This window comes from Trachemys scripta, chromosome 15, assembly GCF_013100865.1.
Source record: "Trachemys scripta elegans isolate TJP31775 chromosome 15, CAS_Tse_1.0, whole genome shotgun sequence".
NCBI lineage: Eukaryota > Metazoa > Chordata > Testudines > Emydidae > Trachemys > Trachemys scripta.
This window is the reverse complement of record NC_048312.1, coordinates 3,135,241-3,151,718: the sequence shown is the minus strand read 5'-3', so window position 1 is coordinate 3,151,718 and position 16,478 is coordinate 3,135,241. Positions and strand designations below refer to the sequence as shown.

The following is a 16,478-nucleotide window of genomic DNA, read 5'->3' as shown; positions in this document are numbered from 1 at the left end:
TTCAGTAATGGCTGTGGTTTGACCCCTCCTCCCCCTCCTTTCTGCAGCACTATATGAGAACATAGGATTGACAAGTCTCATGTTTCTTACATTAGCTGGTCTAGTTCCTTAAAATATCCCTGGGCAATGGAGCTATGCTGATTTGCACCACTTGAGGGCCTGGCCCGATATCATCTTTTGCTACAGCTCAGAGGAGCGGTAGGTATGTTTGCAGCGCCTCAAGAACTTTGGCTGCATCGTCACCTATATTTTGTTTGCCTTTGTTCTTGTCTATCAGCTATATTTAACCATTGATATTCCAACCTCTTCTGTTCCAGCATCTCCCGCGCTCTCTTCAGTCAGACCATGGACTCTGTTCATGAACTGCTCTAGCAGCTGTGCTTTTACTAAGGTGTTACCACCCCTGGGTTACCTGCACCCCCCAAAATGCCAGTGGAAATCAGTGGGAGATTTTGGTACCCGGGTTGTCAGACTGGCTCCTTAGAGAACAGTGACTGCCCCAAATCCCTGGGAGAGCTCAAAGAACAAACCCTCTCTTGATTTATTTATTCTCTAAGGAATCCTGGTTGTTCTCTCCCCCTGCCTCACCTCCCCTGCAATACATGGAAACGTAGCACCACAATGGCTATTTTTGCATAATACCTTGTTTTCTTTTACCATAACGGAACATTGTGTTGAGAGATCATTAAAGCTTAGCACGCCGGATCACTCCACTGAGCCAGGAGGCCCTTTCTGTGAGAGACGGCAACCCCACGCCCGTCACAAACAAACCGGCTGAAAACGGGGGCGTCCAAGAAGAGCGTGGCAAGTTGGACAAGAAGCACACAATCAGTTTGACTTCAGCGGCTCAATTCTCTCCTGGAGGGAACCAGCCCGGTGAGCTTTGCAGGTACAGGATAAAGAAAGGGCTCCCTGAAGGCCAAGGAACCTGAATGCTGTAACCAGCAACCTTCCTTTACAGCCACCCAGACCCTGCCCGCTTCCATGGCTGAAGTAATGACAGTGGTGCAGGCCCCTGCCCTATGGCCTCCATGCAGAGGGATGTGGCTGCCCTGATCTGCCTTGGTGTTTCACTATTGGTTGAATTGTAACCGTAGCCCTTGCTGGATGTTTGACAATAGCTGGGAACTCTTCATACATAGTAGAACTGGGGGGGATGGGAGAAGGGAGAAGATTGGCAAGAAACTCAGATCACGGCATCTTTCATGGCATGGAGATTTCTGTTGGTGTTGGGGCATCCCTCTTCTGTTCAGACATGGGGGGGCTGGATGCAGGCCCCTCCACACGCTGACCAGACAGGGTTCCTCAGGACACTGCTACAGTAGTGGCAGAACAGCTCTTGCCACCGCGCTTTCAGGTCTCCTGGCCCAGGGTTTCTCAGGAGAGTTCTTCCTGACCCAATTGCTGGGCTGAGTTGTGATGCTTATTACCATTGATTATCTGTACTGCGGTAAAGCCGAGGGGCCCCCTGCGTGCCAGGCACTGCACAAACCCAGAACAAAGGGATGGTCCCAGCCAAAAGAGTTGACAGTCGAAATAATCTTAATGTTACATGAATCTTAAATCATCTAAAGTGCTCAGGAATCTCTGTACTCACTGTCCTGATAGACAGCACTGGTGAGGTCCCAGAATGTCTGTACAAACCCTTATGGGGCTCCTCAGGGGTCCCTGTGCCTCACTGACACCACAACCCTCTGGGCTCAGCATACAAGTGAACAGCTGTTGTCCTGCCAAGTGCTCTGGGCTCGGAGGCACAAGCTGGGGTCTCTCCATCTCGTGCATCATCACCAGCATCACAGGTTCTGCAGGGCAAATTAGACCCTCCGTGGCTTCTGTGCAGCTCGGCTGCCCTTCTTGGGCTCCCACCCGCGTAACTGGAACACCACAAACTGCGGACGTGCTGCACGGTGCGCAAGAGAATCCAGAGCACACTCTCAGAGCTGGGCTGGCTCTGGGAGGTTCACAGAAACACCTTCCGTCCTTCAGCTGAGTGGATCTAACCCTGAGCACCCACTGGGACAGGTCTACAGGATAGAACAGCAATTTAAATGTTGTTACTGTTCCTAGCCCTTGGCCCCAATGAGCAGAGGGCTGGGAACAGAGTGGCGGGTGGTGTTCAGAAGGGATCTGAGCCCCAGTCCTGCAGGGAGCTCCACCAGGAGAAAGCAGGTTGCTCAGCTCCATGGTCCAGTTCATCCTTGGCCCTCATGGTGACTGGAGTCAATTGCTGTGGTGATTTTATGTTCTGAGGACACTGTTTGGTCAGCATTGGGCTGAGACCACCAACTGGTTTTCCATTGGCCCTGGATCTGATATCAATGACTTTGGGTCATTACTGACCTGTGCCCAGTTTAAAACAGTGACCTCCAGGGGACCAGCTCTGTCCCCAGTCACTGAGGCCTGGACATTCCCAGAGTGCTGCATGGTTGCCAGAGGGCCAGGAAGCAAGTGGCATTTGCAAAACGAGCAATGGTCCAGTTCTGGGTTGGCTGATCCCAGAGCAAGGGCTGCTCCAGCGCCAGGTTTTTCACGCACCCCTTAGCTGTAATTAAGAGGAACTACAAAAGAGATCAAAATTGGACATGTGGTTAGTTACCGGCAGGACTAACAGGTTTCCATGACTACGTGACGTCAACTATTTTACAAACTCCACCATTCTGAGGACACCTGTGCAGAGACCCACTCCGGGGACACAATAGCACTTGCTGAACCAGCCTCCTTCCCAACACTCAGCAGTGGTTGGCTCCGTTAAGATTTGCTCACGGAGGGACTGGGGGACCAGGGAAAACTTTTTCCTGGAGGCTTTTTATAAATTATTCACGTCTATGCAAAATCTATTTAAAACAGTCGAATAAAAATATGTCAATATGAATGTGCGTCACATGGCTGAAAACTGCTGCCCTGGCGCTCACTAGCTAAAGCAATTCCGGGAGATTAAAGCGTCTGTAAAGGAACCAATTCAAGAGGTGCAAATAAAGGGCCAAATCCTCACCTGGCATAAATCACCCTTGGTCCATTGAAGTCAAGGGGGGAGGGCGCTGATCGGCACCACTGAGGAGCCAGCCCAAGCACTGACAAGCAGGGAGAGGTTGTGACATTTTGCTGTCTAAACACACTGAAACCTGCCATCAATGCTATTTAGCGTGTGGAGCTGTCGGTCAGCACGTCGATAAGGAATTCAGCGCCGTCGTCAGCCCCTGCTGCTGATGTATTGAGTCTTCTTTGATTGCAGGTTTTATTCGGAACAAAAGGGATTTTACAAAAGTATCAATGAGCTGGAAAATAGGATCCCGTCCAGTCCCTGCCCACCCCTGGCTATGCAGCAAGTCAGCTGATTGCCAGCTCTGTGCCCAGTCCAGGTTTAGCTGTCTCAGGCTAGGGGGTTTCCACCATTGCCCTTGAGAGACTGTCCCACAACCTACCCGTAGAGATCACTATTATTGCCAGTGCAGCCCTCTCTCCTGCCCTAGAGAGACAGCCAGCCTGTACAGACGAGGACATGGTGTTAAACCGAGTACATATTGCAGAAATGTCACAGATGCTCCGTAAGGGCCTTAGCCAGCTCCCATGGAAGCGAATGGACATTCACTTTTCATTCACTCCCGTGAGAGCTGAACTGAGCCGAAATCTCCAATCTCTGTAAGAGAGACCCAAGAGCTGGGTATAATCCCTTTTCTATTTAACCCACATAGTGCCTCTCTCTGTCCTGCATCCGTCCACATCCCTCCCCTGTGCGCTCCACACTTGACCTACAGTTAGTTGGCAAGAATTTCTTCTGTAAGTTGGATTCGATGACAGCAATACAGCTGAAGCAGGGCGTCAGTGGTGACTAGGCCTTGTGCTCCCACTTTGCACAGCAGTCAATTTCACCCTGTGTGAATACAGAACAGGGGTGAGTGCAGTTGGAGCAAACTGAGGAAAAATCTATGCTTCGTTTTCTGGGTGCTGCTGTTGCCTCGGTCAAGCAGGGCTGAAAACTGCTGAACTGAATGGGGGGTTTGCATCTTTCCTTAGAAATCCAGGTGAGAAGACCATTTCGCCACTTGGATCTGTTCAGAGAGTGTCTGTTGGGGGAGCAATATTTAATCCCATCAGTCTGAGGACCATCTCAGAGGCGTAAGTGACAGAACAAAAAGTGCTGATAGCATGGTTAAATGTGTGTGTGTGTTTTCAACCTATATTAAAATGTTTTCCAGAATTTTTAAAATAGGGAATGATTTGGTGTCTGGATTCAATTCTCCTGAAATGGCTGCGAACCAAACCTGATAGCAGGGTCTGGCACCTGAAAGTGAAACTGACTGGACACAAAAGTGAACCTATTGGCCTATTTTCACTGACCAAGCTAAGTGTGGAGTAAAAATTAAATCTTGAGCACCAATGGTGAGCAGTTCCTGACTTTCCTTCCTTTTGAAGCGGCTCTTAATTACACAGGGACATATCTTAGTTTTGTATGATTTGTAACCTGATAGATCCCATTTAAAAACTCACAAGAGCTCATTGTACCGCTACTCCTGTGGAACCCGATCTGAGGATGAACAATCTACCTTTCCCCAAGACGTTCGCTGTCAGTTTGATTTCCAGGCTTCTATTCCACCAGCCTGTCATCTTTGACAGATTCCACCCTGGGGATCTTTCTGTCAAATAAGCAACAAAATTCGTAGAGCTCAACTCACCGACATCTCAGGTTCCTGACTTTCTCTCTGAACATTGGATCAGTCACCCATACTGCTCTGCAGTTGCCCAGCAGCTACGCGCTCCTGTCCAGTTACACGACCCCATGTTCTCCGGAACTGGACCTAGGCCGCCACTGTCAAATCAATGATGGGGGAGCTTTGAAATCCAAAATCTTTAGAAACAGCAATTTGGCAAACTAATTGTAGGTACCAGAGGAGGCAAATTTGAACAGAGCATCAGATCAATATTTCGCTTCTTGTTCATTGAGTCTGGGTCAGACGCTGCAGGGGGAATATCTCAATGAATGGCTCTGATTACTGATGTTCAGGATGCATGCTCTGCTCTCCAGAGCTCACCTCCCGTCCTCGGCTCTCAGTGTTGGACTCCGCTGGCCTTACTGGAAAGCAGAGCTTTCCCCTGGCTGTAGTTCATTCTGTCACTGTGTAAGTGCCTTGTGTGCTGTGATAGCACTGTGAGCCCATGTCCTGTGTTCCGCGTGGGTGGCTCCATGTGAGGAGAGGAGTCCAACATCAACACATGCAGACCAATGACCTGCTAAACAGGTTTGTTACATAGGGTAAAACGGCGCTATTGTGCCAAATGTAACCCCGAGGTTTCTCCTCCATTATCTGACATTCCTTTAGAAGCATTTCACAGGATAGGCTGGGGGGATGCAAATGGGCTAGCCCTCGACAGAAGATGAACATCTGGATCCTTTCCCAAAGTTTGTGGGGTGTTCAGAGCTGATGTTTTGGCAGCAGTGTCTGTTGCTATGACATTGTGAGGTCTTTGCTTTTTGTATGCGCCTAAACATTTCTAAAAGCTCACTCCCTGTGCAGGGACGGCTGAGTCATTGCAGCCTGTTACAGTCAGAAACACACAGTGCTCCCTCCTGGAGACTTCACTTTTGTTCTTTATTGTTATTTTCCTGACTCTGAGCAAAAGTCATTTTAGATTTAAAGTCTCCCCGAAGCTGGAGTATGTTTGGGTCCATTTCTAATAATATGGGCCAGATCCTCCACTGGTGTCTATCTGTCTAGATTAGGTACTTCTGTGAAGTTACCCTGATGTACACCAGTGGAGGATCTGGCCCAGTGGCTACATTTTAGAGCCCTCTGGCATCCCCATTCACCCCCTTACTCTTTTCCCACCATGCACCATCCTGAAAGGCCTTGCATTGCAATGCCTCTGTCTCTAGCTGAGTGGGCTGGAGATGGGTCTCCCTCAAGGCCACAAAGTACAACCTCCAATGGCACTGTGTCGCACTGGACAGAGCCCTCTGCATGCATTTGCTTCGCAGATCACTCTTCCCACCTGCTCGCCCATGCACTGAGCTGTTGAGCAGTGAATTGCTGGGTTACACCAACTTTGGGCAATTTAGTTTAAGCTGCAGAGACAGCAAAGGGCAGTTTAATTTACTTAGCTTGATACCCAGCGATGCAACATAATCACATTAAGAACAAAGCAACTTGCTCTCATTTAAGCTCCCCAGCCTCCAGAAAATTAGAGCCAATCACATCTCACACAGAACACCCCAGTCATCAACTCGTCAATTTCTGTGGGCGCTGGAAAGAAAAGACCAATGGCAAGATGCTGTGAGTTTGCCACGTGGATTTATAGAGATATTTTGTTTGCATTTATTTTAACCAACAACCCCCTGAAAGGAGAGAGAGGATCAACTTCCATCTATATAGAAAGAAGTTAGACAAAAAGAGGAAAGAAACGAGGCTTGTAATGGAGCCAAGGCCTGGAGCTGAAAAGCTACTGGTAGGGGTGTGGGCGTTGCTCGTTAGAAAGAGATTTGCTTAGGTATTTGTGACTATGTTGTCCTCCAGTTCCTGGATGTCTGAAAACAGGATAAAAGTCTCAATGCTGGCTACAGCTAGTGGAGCGTCTCCTTTCATCCCTGGGGTGAAGATCTGAGTCTGGAAGCGGATGGTCCTGCTGCTGCAGTCCAGCAGATGACCATGAAGTCTGTACACTGTGTCTGGAGATACAGCCCTTCTTGCTCACGCTGAGGGCGTGCTGTTATTAGCGTGGGGGAGAGGCTCACTGCTATGTATCTGGGGTCTGGTGAAGGTTCTTGAGGATGGTGTAGTCACATCTTTCAGTCACTAAGGTAGCATTTTTGAAGTGGCTTTAGCTGCATTCAGTGTCAGTCCATGACAAATACCCAGGTAAAGGCATGCACCAGGCATTTATCTATCAGCACCGGTGGCAATAGCATGCAACCAGTTACAGCTGTGGCACTGAGACACCATCCCCATTTGCTTGTTCTGGTACAGGCACTCAATGGTCATTAGGCAAAATGTAAATCTAAACGCCACACAGTGATCACTTCCTGATAGACGCTGACAGCCTGGTAAGGATGAACAGCCAGCATACCCTGATTTCCATGGGGATGCAAATTTGCGTTGGTGGAGCACTTGGCTTGGGGGCAGGGGAAAAGTGAAACCAACGGTGGAGGCTGATGGGAGTTCAACTCATTACTTCTAGCATCAGGTGAGATGGGGTAGATAAACCAGAGGCCTGGCTCTGCACTCCTTACTCAGGTAAAATCCCCACTGGCCTCCTGGAGTGCGGAAGGCCCTAAGCAATTGTAGTAAGCGACGATTTTCTTAAAGGCTCTATAAAAGGTGCATGAAAGGGTACAGTGCAGGTTTGCTTTGAAACTTCACCCAAATACAAAAGTTCTCCTGGGAAATAAATCCTTCCCCAGGGAATGATGGGAAGGGACAGGTCATTGCTGCCTAACGTTAGTATATGTCTCAAAGCTGCCTGTCCAATGTTAATTTGCCTGGAGTGAGGCAGAGAGATTGACAAGACTGGAGATTTCAGAAACAAAAATACGTTGTAAAAAAACCTCATGCTTAATTTACAAGAAATCATGATCTTTCTACTCCTCGGGCTTCCACCCTGCTGGCGCTTTATCTTATTGTAACAGGCTGCACATTTAAGTCGCTCCAAAGCTTTCCATGTTGTAAATATTAGTGTTAACTTGATATATCGAAACCAAACCAGCATCGTCCCCGTTGGATCCGTCTTTGTAACATGTTATCTCCACAGAGTCCAACTAGGCAGTGCTTGCAAAGAACGCTGGGCGTGAAAAGCGCTGGGGAAGGGCTGAGAATTCTTCAGAGGTATCACATAGATCATGTTCAGCAGCCAGGGGTGGGGTTTTCAAAAGAACTGAGCTCTCAGGCTCCTCATGGGAGCTGCTGGGAGGTGTCTTAAAATCTGGCCACTTCAGCTAGGTGTCTTGCTGGGAGCTACACTCTACTTAAGAGCTGACCATAAGCCTGGGGCGTCTCATCAAATGACTCCATTGTTAGGAAAAGCCCTGTAGCAAGAAGAGGAAATGGCACTGCTCTGGTGATAGGCTCTTTAGACATGCAGCGAGACTAGACAGGTTAGATTAGATTGCACAGAGTATAAAATACCCTGCTGTTTGACTTCGGAAATGACCACTGCTTTGCTCCAGAACGTCCAAAGATGCATACGTTTTCTAATTGCCTGCTTGAAGGGGAGTCCTCTGTTTCCCTCTGTGTGAGCCTATTATAGGGATGCTGCCAAATACCAGCCACTTCCTGGAGTCCTCATTGTCTTGGCTGAGAAAGCACTGCTGGATTTGACCTGCATGTAGCCCCTGAAATGGCACATGGCTGTAATACGTCTCTAATAATAAACACTTTGATGGCTAACGCTGAAAAAACTCTTCCAGTTAGATCGACTCCACATCACTCGTGCTGCCTGCTCGCTTTTTACAATCGCACTCGGCTCAGACAGTGCACTGCACTTGTCGGTGTCAGCTGGGTTTAGGGCCAGGTTCCCTTTCTGGTTCTCATGCCCTGGCAGATGCAGTGCACCTCGCATCCCTTTGGGAGGCTGGTCAGTATCTTTATCGGCATCTTACAGGTGGGGAAACTGAGCCACAGAGCTGAGGTGACTGGCCAAGATTGCCCTGAGCGCGTCTGGTGGAGCCGAAGGCCGTGCCTTAACCACATGGCTATCCTTCCACTCCCTGCACTGGCAGTGGCTGAGCCAGCCCTGTTGGCTCTCACGGCAGACAACGTGGTACTGAGCGTATCATCCCAAGAGCGGAGGAGGGTTATCCCAGATTAGCACAGCACAGGGATCTCGGGGCAACATTTCCATCTCAGCCCAGCTGTTGGCTGCCCAAGAAACCTGACATGTTCTCAACCTCGGGATTGGATATTTGTGAGGAGCATTGACTCCTGTCTGCCCAGCCGTGTCCCCAGGTCACAGGGGAAATAGGCTTTTTCTGCTCTGGGCGATCAGCTTGGCTGCTTAGTATTCATTGGAGTTTCTGTAGTGGGTGTTTTATGGGGCATTGGTGCTTTATTACTGTTCATTAACCTATTTTAATTGTCTGTTCAGCACCTCAGGGCCTGCCGACATACATAACTCTGAGGGTATATCTTCACTGCAGTAAAACACTTGCAGCTGGCCCAGGTCAGCGGCTCAGGCTTCCAGGGACCGGGCTGCAGGGCTATAAAATAACATGTGGACCTTGAGGCTTGGGCTGCAGCCTAGGCTCTGGGACCTTCCCCTTGTGGGATCTCAGAGCCCGGGATCCAGCCTGAACCTGATCATCTACACTGCAGTTTTATAGCCCTGCACCCCGAGCCCCCGAGGCAGCTGACTCGTGGCAGCAGCGGGTCTTTTACTGCAGTGGAGATTTCCCACGGGAGTCAAGAGCTAATAGCTCTGTGTATGCGCGTCTGAGTCAGCACTGCATGACTGCATAGAGTACTAGCAGCTGGTCGTTAAGAGCAACCCAGGCCCCTGGCAGGTTAGAGCATATGTTTGAATGGGAGGGGCAGCCAAGGTCTTGCCCTGCTGAACTGGGACAGTTGCCCCAAAGGGTCAGTCAGGAAACACTGAGCTGGCTGTGATCCCTGTGGTGTCTGAGCTCTGCAAGGCCTGTATAACACAGAGTCCTTTCCTTTGTCTGGGGACCGATGGGGTTTTGCTGGCCTCCATGGGCTCCGGATGGTGGCTAGCTGGAGACCTGTCCTAGCCTGTGTTATGTGTTCATTTGTTAAAGCCGATGTAGAAGGACATTTACCTTGGCACAAAGGGAATGATCTCGAGTCTCTTCAGGTCAGGTTTGAACTGAATTACATTAATTTTCTGCTATTACAGGCTCAAATCCGTCTTCCCATTCTTCCCCAGGGAGCAAAGTGAATTCCATGCAGCTTCCAGTGGCTGTGTGTATATCCGATGAGAGCATATAAAACAGGTCAGTGTCAGCTCTTTGTGGACACTACAGAAGCCAAATACATGTTACATGCTGAGGAATCGCCAGTTCCTTGGCCCTTGAATGGGGACGTAGCCTGGCATTTTCCAAGGGAGTCAAGCACCCAAATCCCCCTCAATTTCCATGTATTTGGACAGCGCCTGGCACAATGGGCCCCTAAGCTTGGCCTCTAGGTGCAATCCTAGACACATCATAATGCACAGCGAAGGTGGACAGACACCCTTAACTCTGCCCTATTGAGGTCGCAGGCCATAACAGTGTTGCCAGCTCTGATGATTTTTCGTGAGTGATGGGATTTCAGCTGGGGCTGGGGCTGGTCTGTGATGGTGAGAACAGCTCCAGCTGCCTTGCAGATTTCAGCCGGGCCTGGGGAAATCCTCCTTTGATGGGCTGCTCTCCCCACTTGCCCGCCTGGGACATCCGACAGGGAAAGGGGTGGAGGAGAGGTTGTAAAGAGCCCCTGGAGCTGCAGGGCAGGCAAAGGCAGGGCTGGGGTCAAATTGAGGTGGAGACTGGGCAGGTGTTGGGGGCAGAACTGATGGTTAGTGGGGGGTGCAGGGCATGATGGGACATGTGCCCCCTGAAGATGTGTGGGGCAGATCACCCCCAAAGCCCCCCCTTTATTGTCTGCAGCACTGGAGAGGTGGGACTCAGAAGCCCCTCCTTCCCCGGGTGAGCCCCCGGTGGCCATTCCTGCCTGACGCGTTGGTGCCGGTGCCTCGGGACCCTGGTCATGGGGCCATGTGAGCAGGTCAGTGCGTGGGACAGGCCTGGTGTCCCGGGCAGGCTGGGCCTGGGGTGGGGAAGAGACCAGGAGCGACAGTCCGGGGCCTGAGCGTGCTCCATCGTCCCCCTGCCCGCCAGGAGGAGGAGAAATCAATAAATCAGTGCAACCCCTTAATACTGCGGTTATTGCAAGGTGAGCAGTGCTGCCAGCTCTCGCGATTTCCTTGCCAGTCATGTGATTCTGGCTGGGGCAGGAGCCCAATCTCCTAATGACAGGGGAATCTCCAGCCCTCCCCAAATTTCAACCATCAGCCCGCCTTCTGGGAAAGAGCAACCAATCAGGGCTGCCTGCAAGAGGCAGGTTGGAGCTCTCCCCCATCCTCAGGAGCTGAGAGGAGGAAGAGGGAGCAACTGACAGTATTCCCACAGGATGGGGTGGGTGGGGCAGAACTGATGCCGTGTTTTGATTATCTGGGGTCTGATTCATGATTTTTGAACTTTAGGATTGGTAATAGACCTGAGTGAATATAATTGGTTAATTTTGAATCCAAACCATTTTTTGTTTGTTTTTTTCTCAGTAAAATGAAAAAAAACCAAAATTTCATTTGGGTAAAACAAAAAAAAAATTGAGGGTTGATTTGAAACTGGAAGGAAACAGCTCATTTGGACATTGCTGATTTTTTGTCAGTTTTTTTCATCTGAAACTATTCACTGAATTCGAACTGAATTTGCATCGGTTCCGTGCCCTGAAAAATGCATTTTTTGGCTAATTTACAATTTGTTGAAAAGATTTTGTCCTGCTCTAGTGGACAATCCTGCATTCTGATGCCAGCAGTGGAGTGTTCCATTATCTCGGGTGGCCAGGGGGCAAGGGGTGGTGCATGATAAACACCCCTTAAAGTGAATATTTCAATAGTGAGGGGGCTTTGTGCCATCAGGTCAGTTCTCCTGACATCTGCTTCTTCCCTGATGGAGTATCTGGTAGTTTGGGTTCAGATAAAACAAGCCCAGATCTGCTTTTTCTCACCAGCATTATGCCAATGGCTCATGCAACAACCCCCCAGTAGGAAAGGGGACACTGTCTGGATTAGTTATTAAATCTGTCCAACTCAGTCAATATCAATTATTTTACACAAAGCAGAAAGCTTCTCTACTAAACCAAACACAATGGCACCATCTTGTGATAAGAGACCCACTCTACACGGAAGAGTAAATTGCTGATTTTTCGCAATCAGGTAACAGGAATTTTATTGGGCGAAAGACGCAGAATCCCACAACAAGCAAGATGGTGAAATAAACGCAGTGGGTTAAGTCCTGCAGTGCATTTTGAAATCAATTTAGACCGTAAACTCCATAGGGTGAACTCTGCCTATACTGGTAAGTTACACAGTGCTGAGCATGTCAGTAATTAGCCAATACAAAAATAATAAACTAATAATTAATAATGGGAGTTTTGCCATTGACTTCAATGGCATTTGGCTCAGTGATTTTACGACTTTTGCCTTCCCAGCTTCAAAACCTTGTCCTATCTCCCCCAGTTTACATATCCCATGAAAACCCTAAAACAGCTCTGCTGATTGTCACAGTTAGGTGATAACCACCTCCATCAGTGGGACACCTACAGCCTGATAATTGTTTTTGTACCCAATGTTAAGAGTGAGTAGTCCCTATAAAAATACCCAGAAAAAGACCAGGACCCCAGGTCTTGTCTCCTATCCTTGTTTTTTTGTTTACAAATATAAAAATGAAAGATCCTGGAATAATTAAATTTAGGATCATAGGGGGAATTGAGAGGATGTTCTTATGCAGTGAAAGTATGTCCAATTGTTTACTACTGCAGCAAGGGAGCTCTCAAATTCTTCAAGAGGATGTAACAACATTTGGGTACTAGTTTATTACATTAAAATAAATTGATCAGTCATCACAAACTGTATCTTATGCAGGTACTGAATAATGACACCGTTGTGATACATGCCTGGGATAGTCTCTTTATTACGCTGGACCTTGGCTAGCAATAGATGAACAGTAAAAGCCAGCATATGCCATGTGACTTGCCAGGAAGTAGTCTCTTGGAATGGATTAATTTTAAATAACTAAGGACAGGTTACACAGAGCCTCTCCAGGCCTGTGCATTATATAAACTATAGAGTAGGATCTATTATATATCTTGGGTCCCTGGTTTCTGGTTAATTGCTCTTTGCAAAGCCACATCCTCCTGGGATTCTTGCCACGGAGTGATTTGTAGAGGGAGGCTGTAATAATCTGTGGCTTCCTGCTATATGTACACACTCTGCATGGTGATCAGCTAAGCGCATACACAGAATGCTAGGAATAAAACTCATGGACTTTGGCTGCATGGAAAACACAGGCCAGTTCCTGGTGATGAAAGGAGTGGCCCTCAAGCGAGGGAGAACTCTGCCGTACACAGAAGTAGGCCTAACATATTCCATCCAGCAGAGGGCAGTGACACCCACTCACAAGCCATAAAGGTCCTGATGTAGTGTGTGTATCAACTGATCTGACACGTTCCATCCAGAACAGAAGCAAGTACATTACTGTATAGGCAAAGTGAAAGCAAGGCCTATCAATGCAAACATTCATCTGACATGCCTCCAATTGGAAATAATTGTATGCTCTCAGAAGCTTTCTTCATTCTCTCTATAGCCAAATTCTGTCAAAGAATAGACAGGAGTGGCAGATGGCTCTTTATCTGACAGGGCATATTTTGTGAATCAAAAGACCCCTCATTTTACATGCGGCTAGTTAGGACACAGATGAATTGCAGTTGGCAGATGGCTATCAGGGATCACAATCTCAGGGAGGAGACTTTGCTTTAAGCTCGTGTCTGAGGGACTGGCAGTGTTTCTCCAAACGGAGAGAATGCCAAGATCACAGCTATCAATGGGGAATTATTGAGGAAGTTGCATAAATATCCCAGATAAACCCCAGTAGATAGATTACAGCTGGCATAGCAACAGCGAACCCTGCTCAGGACCTGCGAGAATATGTGGTTACCTGGATGGTGTTGCGAGCTGCTGCCAGCCTTCTCAACCCTGGCTGGATTCCTAGCCCTGGCATGGACAGAATTTGGTACACTAAATGAAGATCACAAGGAGAATGAGATGAATAGGGAATAACACTTTGCACTTATATCAGATGCATCATCTGAGCATCTCAATGTGCTTTGCAAACACGAATTAATTCTATGCCTCACTGCACCCTTCGGAAGCTGGCAGCATTAACCTCGTTTTTCAATCAGAGAAACTGAGGCCTAGCTGAGCGTTGCATCACCAACCTGCCAGCAGCCAGACGGCCGCAGCTTATTTGCATATGATGAAGTTGATTGCAGCTGCCCTCATCTTTAACATGGTTTGTAGTTATTGGAAACTGAACTACTAAGGAACAAAGGACCTGTTTCTATGGAAATGTCCTTAGGAACAAACGAGGAAAGAGAACACAGAGAATATGTTAATGAGACAGAGGCAGAGATGTTTCTATGTATTTACGATATTTCTCTGAAACATCTATGGGATTCAGCGGTTTAACCCTGTCCAAGTCATCACCACTTCCTTGAGCCTTACTGTCTCAATGCTGGAAAGGCAATGGGCTAGCTACTGTAGATTGGCATAGTTCCTCTGAGTCAATGGGGGTGATGCCACTTTATGTCTGATGAGGATCTGGCCCACACATAATTTCCAAGACGATTGGATCAAGACAGACCAATGGATTTTCTCTGTAGGTTACAACCCTTCTGCATGAAAGATGAGGGCGGCCACCAGGGGCACCATAATTCAGCAGCCTGGATCATCATGCTAAATACAGCCAGCTTGGCCCTAATTTCACTGATCTCTGACATAACTCCACTGTTGTGAATCATTACTCTGGTGTAAGTGAGCAGAAGAGTCAGGCCTCCAGCGTATTTGTGAGTGCTTATATAAAGCTCATGGACACCGTGTAACTTACATGGCCATGCACACAACATGAACAGTCGAAGTGTGAGTCACAGAATGGTTACTGAGGGGTTTATCGGCTGAACCGATGATGATTATGTGTCCACTGGATCGTTTTGGAGAACTAGCATCAGCTGTCGTGGCAATGAGCGAAAGGGCTGGACCTGCTGTTACCGGACTGCAGCTGGTATTGCTGCTGCTATTTATCACCCGGACCAGTCTAGGCACCAGCAAACCAAGCACGTTCTTGGGGCGGCACAATTTCAGGGGCGGCATTCTGGCCACCTTTTTTTTTTTTTTTTGCTTTGGCAGTTGCGCTCTCAGAGGTTTTTTTATTATTTTATTTTTTTGCTTGGGGCGGCCTAGAGCCAGCCCTGTTTATCGCTTATTAAAGGCAGGTGAGCAGCAGAGAATTGATTCTACAAATCTGGGCCCCAAGCCTGCAAGCTGCTTTATGCTTGCTGAATCAGTCCTGCGGGGATGTAAGTGTCCGTCCTAGATGGAGTAGCTGGAGGTCCAAATCTGTATGAAGTTTGCCCTCTTTACTAAATGACAGTGCTTAGGATGACTTAGGAAATCTCCATTTGATTCCCCGCCCCAGACTCCCTGTGTGACCCGGAGCAAGTCACTTAGGCCCAGATCCTTAAAGGTATTTGAGTCCCTAACTCCCCTTGACATCTGCCTATCTGCCTTCAAGGGATGTGGGCCTTAGCTTCTGGGCCTCAGTTCCCTGTGTAGCCTAGGGATAATCGCACTGAACTCGGCCTCCTGGGGTTGGTGCAGATGGGTGATGAGGTGCAGGGGACCGTGCTAATAGGGTTGGCTGGGATCTGACTGGCCTGGCTGGTTGGTTTATGGATTTGCCAGTTGCCAGAACAATAATTCAATCTGCCAGGTATTTTGAAGGTGGGTGGAAAGATTAGCCGTCTTATCCCAGGACAGTGGGGTAGGGAACGTGAACAGTTCCTGTGTCCAGCTAAGGATGCTGCAGTGACCCCACTTCCGCAGTAAGAAAATGTTCTCCGAGTCCTCGCTCTGTGTATCCCCCCAGATCCCAGGGGGGGTTGCGGTGCTGGGTTTTTGCCTGGCACAGGTGGTAACCCCGGGCGCTTGGCACCAGCAGACGAAGTGCTCAGGGCTCCCCCCTGCCCCGGCCCCTTCCTCTCCCAGAGCCGGGCTCTGACAGCGCCTGGGCGGCGCGGGGTGGGTGGACCTGAGGCGAGGGGTGTTTTTAGGGGCTGGGGGGGGAGCCCCGCCCGCCGGTCCCTGGAAGTGGGCGGCGTTGCCCTGCCCTGCCCGGCTGCCGCTGCCTCCCTCCCTCCCGCGGGCTGCGGCAGAGGCGCAGGCGCCCGGCGGAGGAGCAGGACCATGGCCGCGGCTCCGGCGGGTAGGACGGGGCGCCCGGGCGGGGGGATCCGGGCGGCGTGGCCGGGCTGCGCCGGGGCACTAACGCGCTTCTCCCCCTTTCCCCCACAGAGGCGGAGACCCGGCAGCGTCTCCTGCGCACCGTCAAGAAGGAGGTGGGTCTGCGGCCGGGCCCCGCGCAGCTGGAGCCAGGGGTTCCCGGGGGGGGCAGATGTGCGGGGGGGATGGAGGATGCGCCAGGTGTTTGTGCGCATCTGGATGAACCAGAGCCTGGGTTCTTTGGGGGGAGGCTCCTGAAGGCTTTTTTTGGGGGGGGGGGGGGAGATGCACATCTGGAGCGTGACGTCCGGGGGAGACTAGGGGATGCTCCAGATGTTGTTTTAGGGGGCGCCCTGGGGGTCAGCGCGCCCGGCTGCCCGTTGAATGGCTCTTGCTGGGGGAGGAGGGGGGGGCTGTATTCCCCCCCCCATCTTGTTCATTCG

At 49.6% G+C, this 16,478-nt stretch overlaps 1 protein-coding gene across 4 annotated transcripts in view; it reads left to right on the top strand.

The window, feature by feature from the left end:
- The first annotated feature begins 15,968 nt into the window (after positions 1-15,968).
- The window catches only part of SGSM1 (small G protein signaling modulator 1), a 76,521-nt gene continuing 76,011 nt past the window's right edge, over positions 15,969-16,478 (top strand). For all 4 annotated transcript variants that reach the window (XM_034791392.1, XM_034791391.1, XM_034791390.1 and 1 more), the window contains exons 1-2: positions 15,969-16,018; positions 16,108-16,151. In XM_034791392.1, the coding sequence (XP_034647283.1) occupies positions 16,000-16,018; positions 16,108-16,151 (63 nt within the window). In that variant the 5' untranslated portion in view covers positions 15,969-15,999. The remainder of the gene's footprint in view (positions 16,019-16,107; positions 16,152-16,478) is intronic.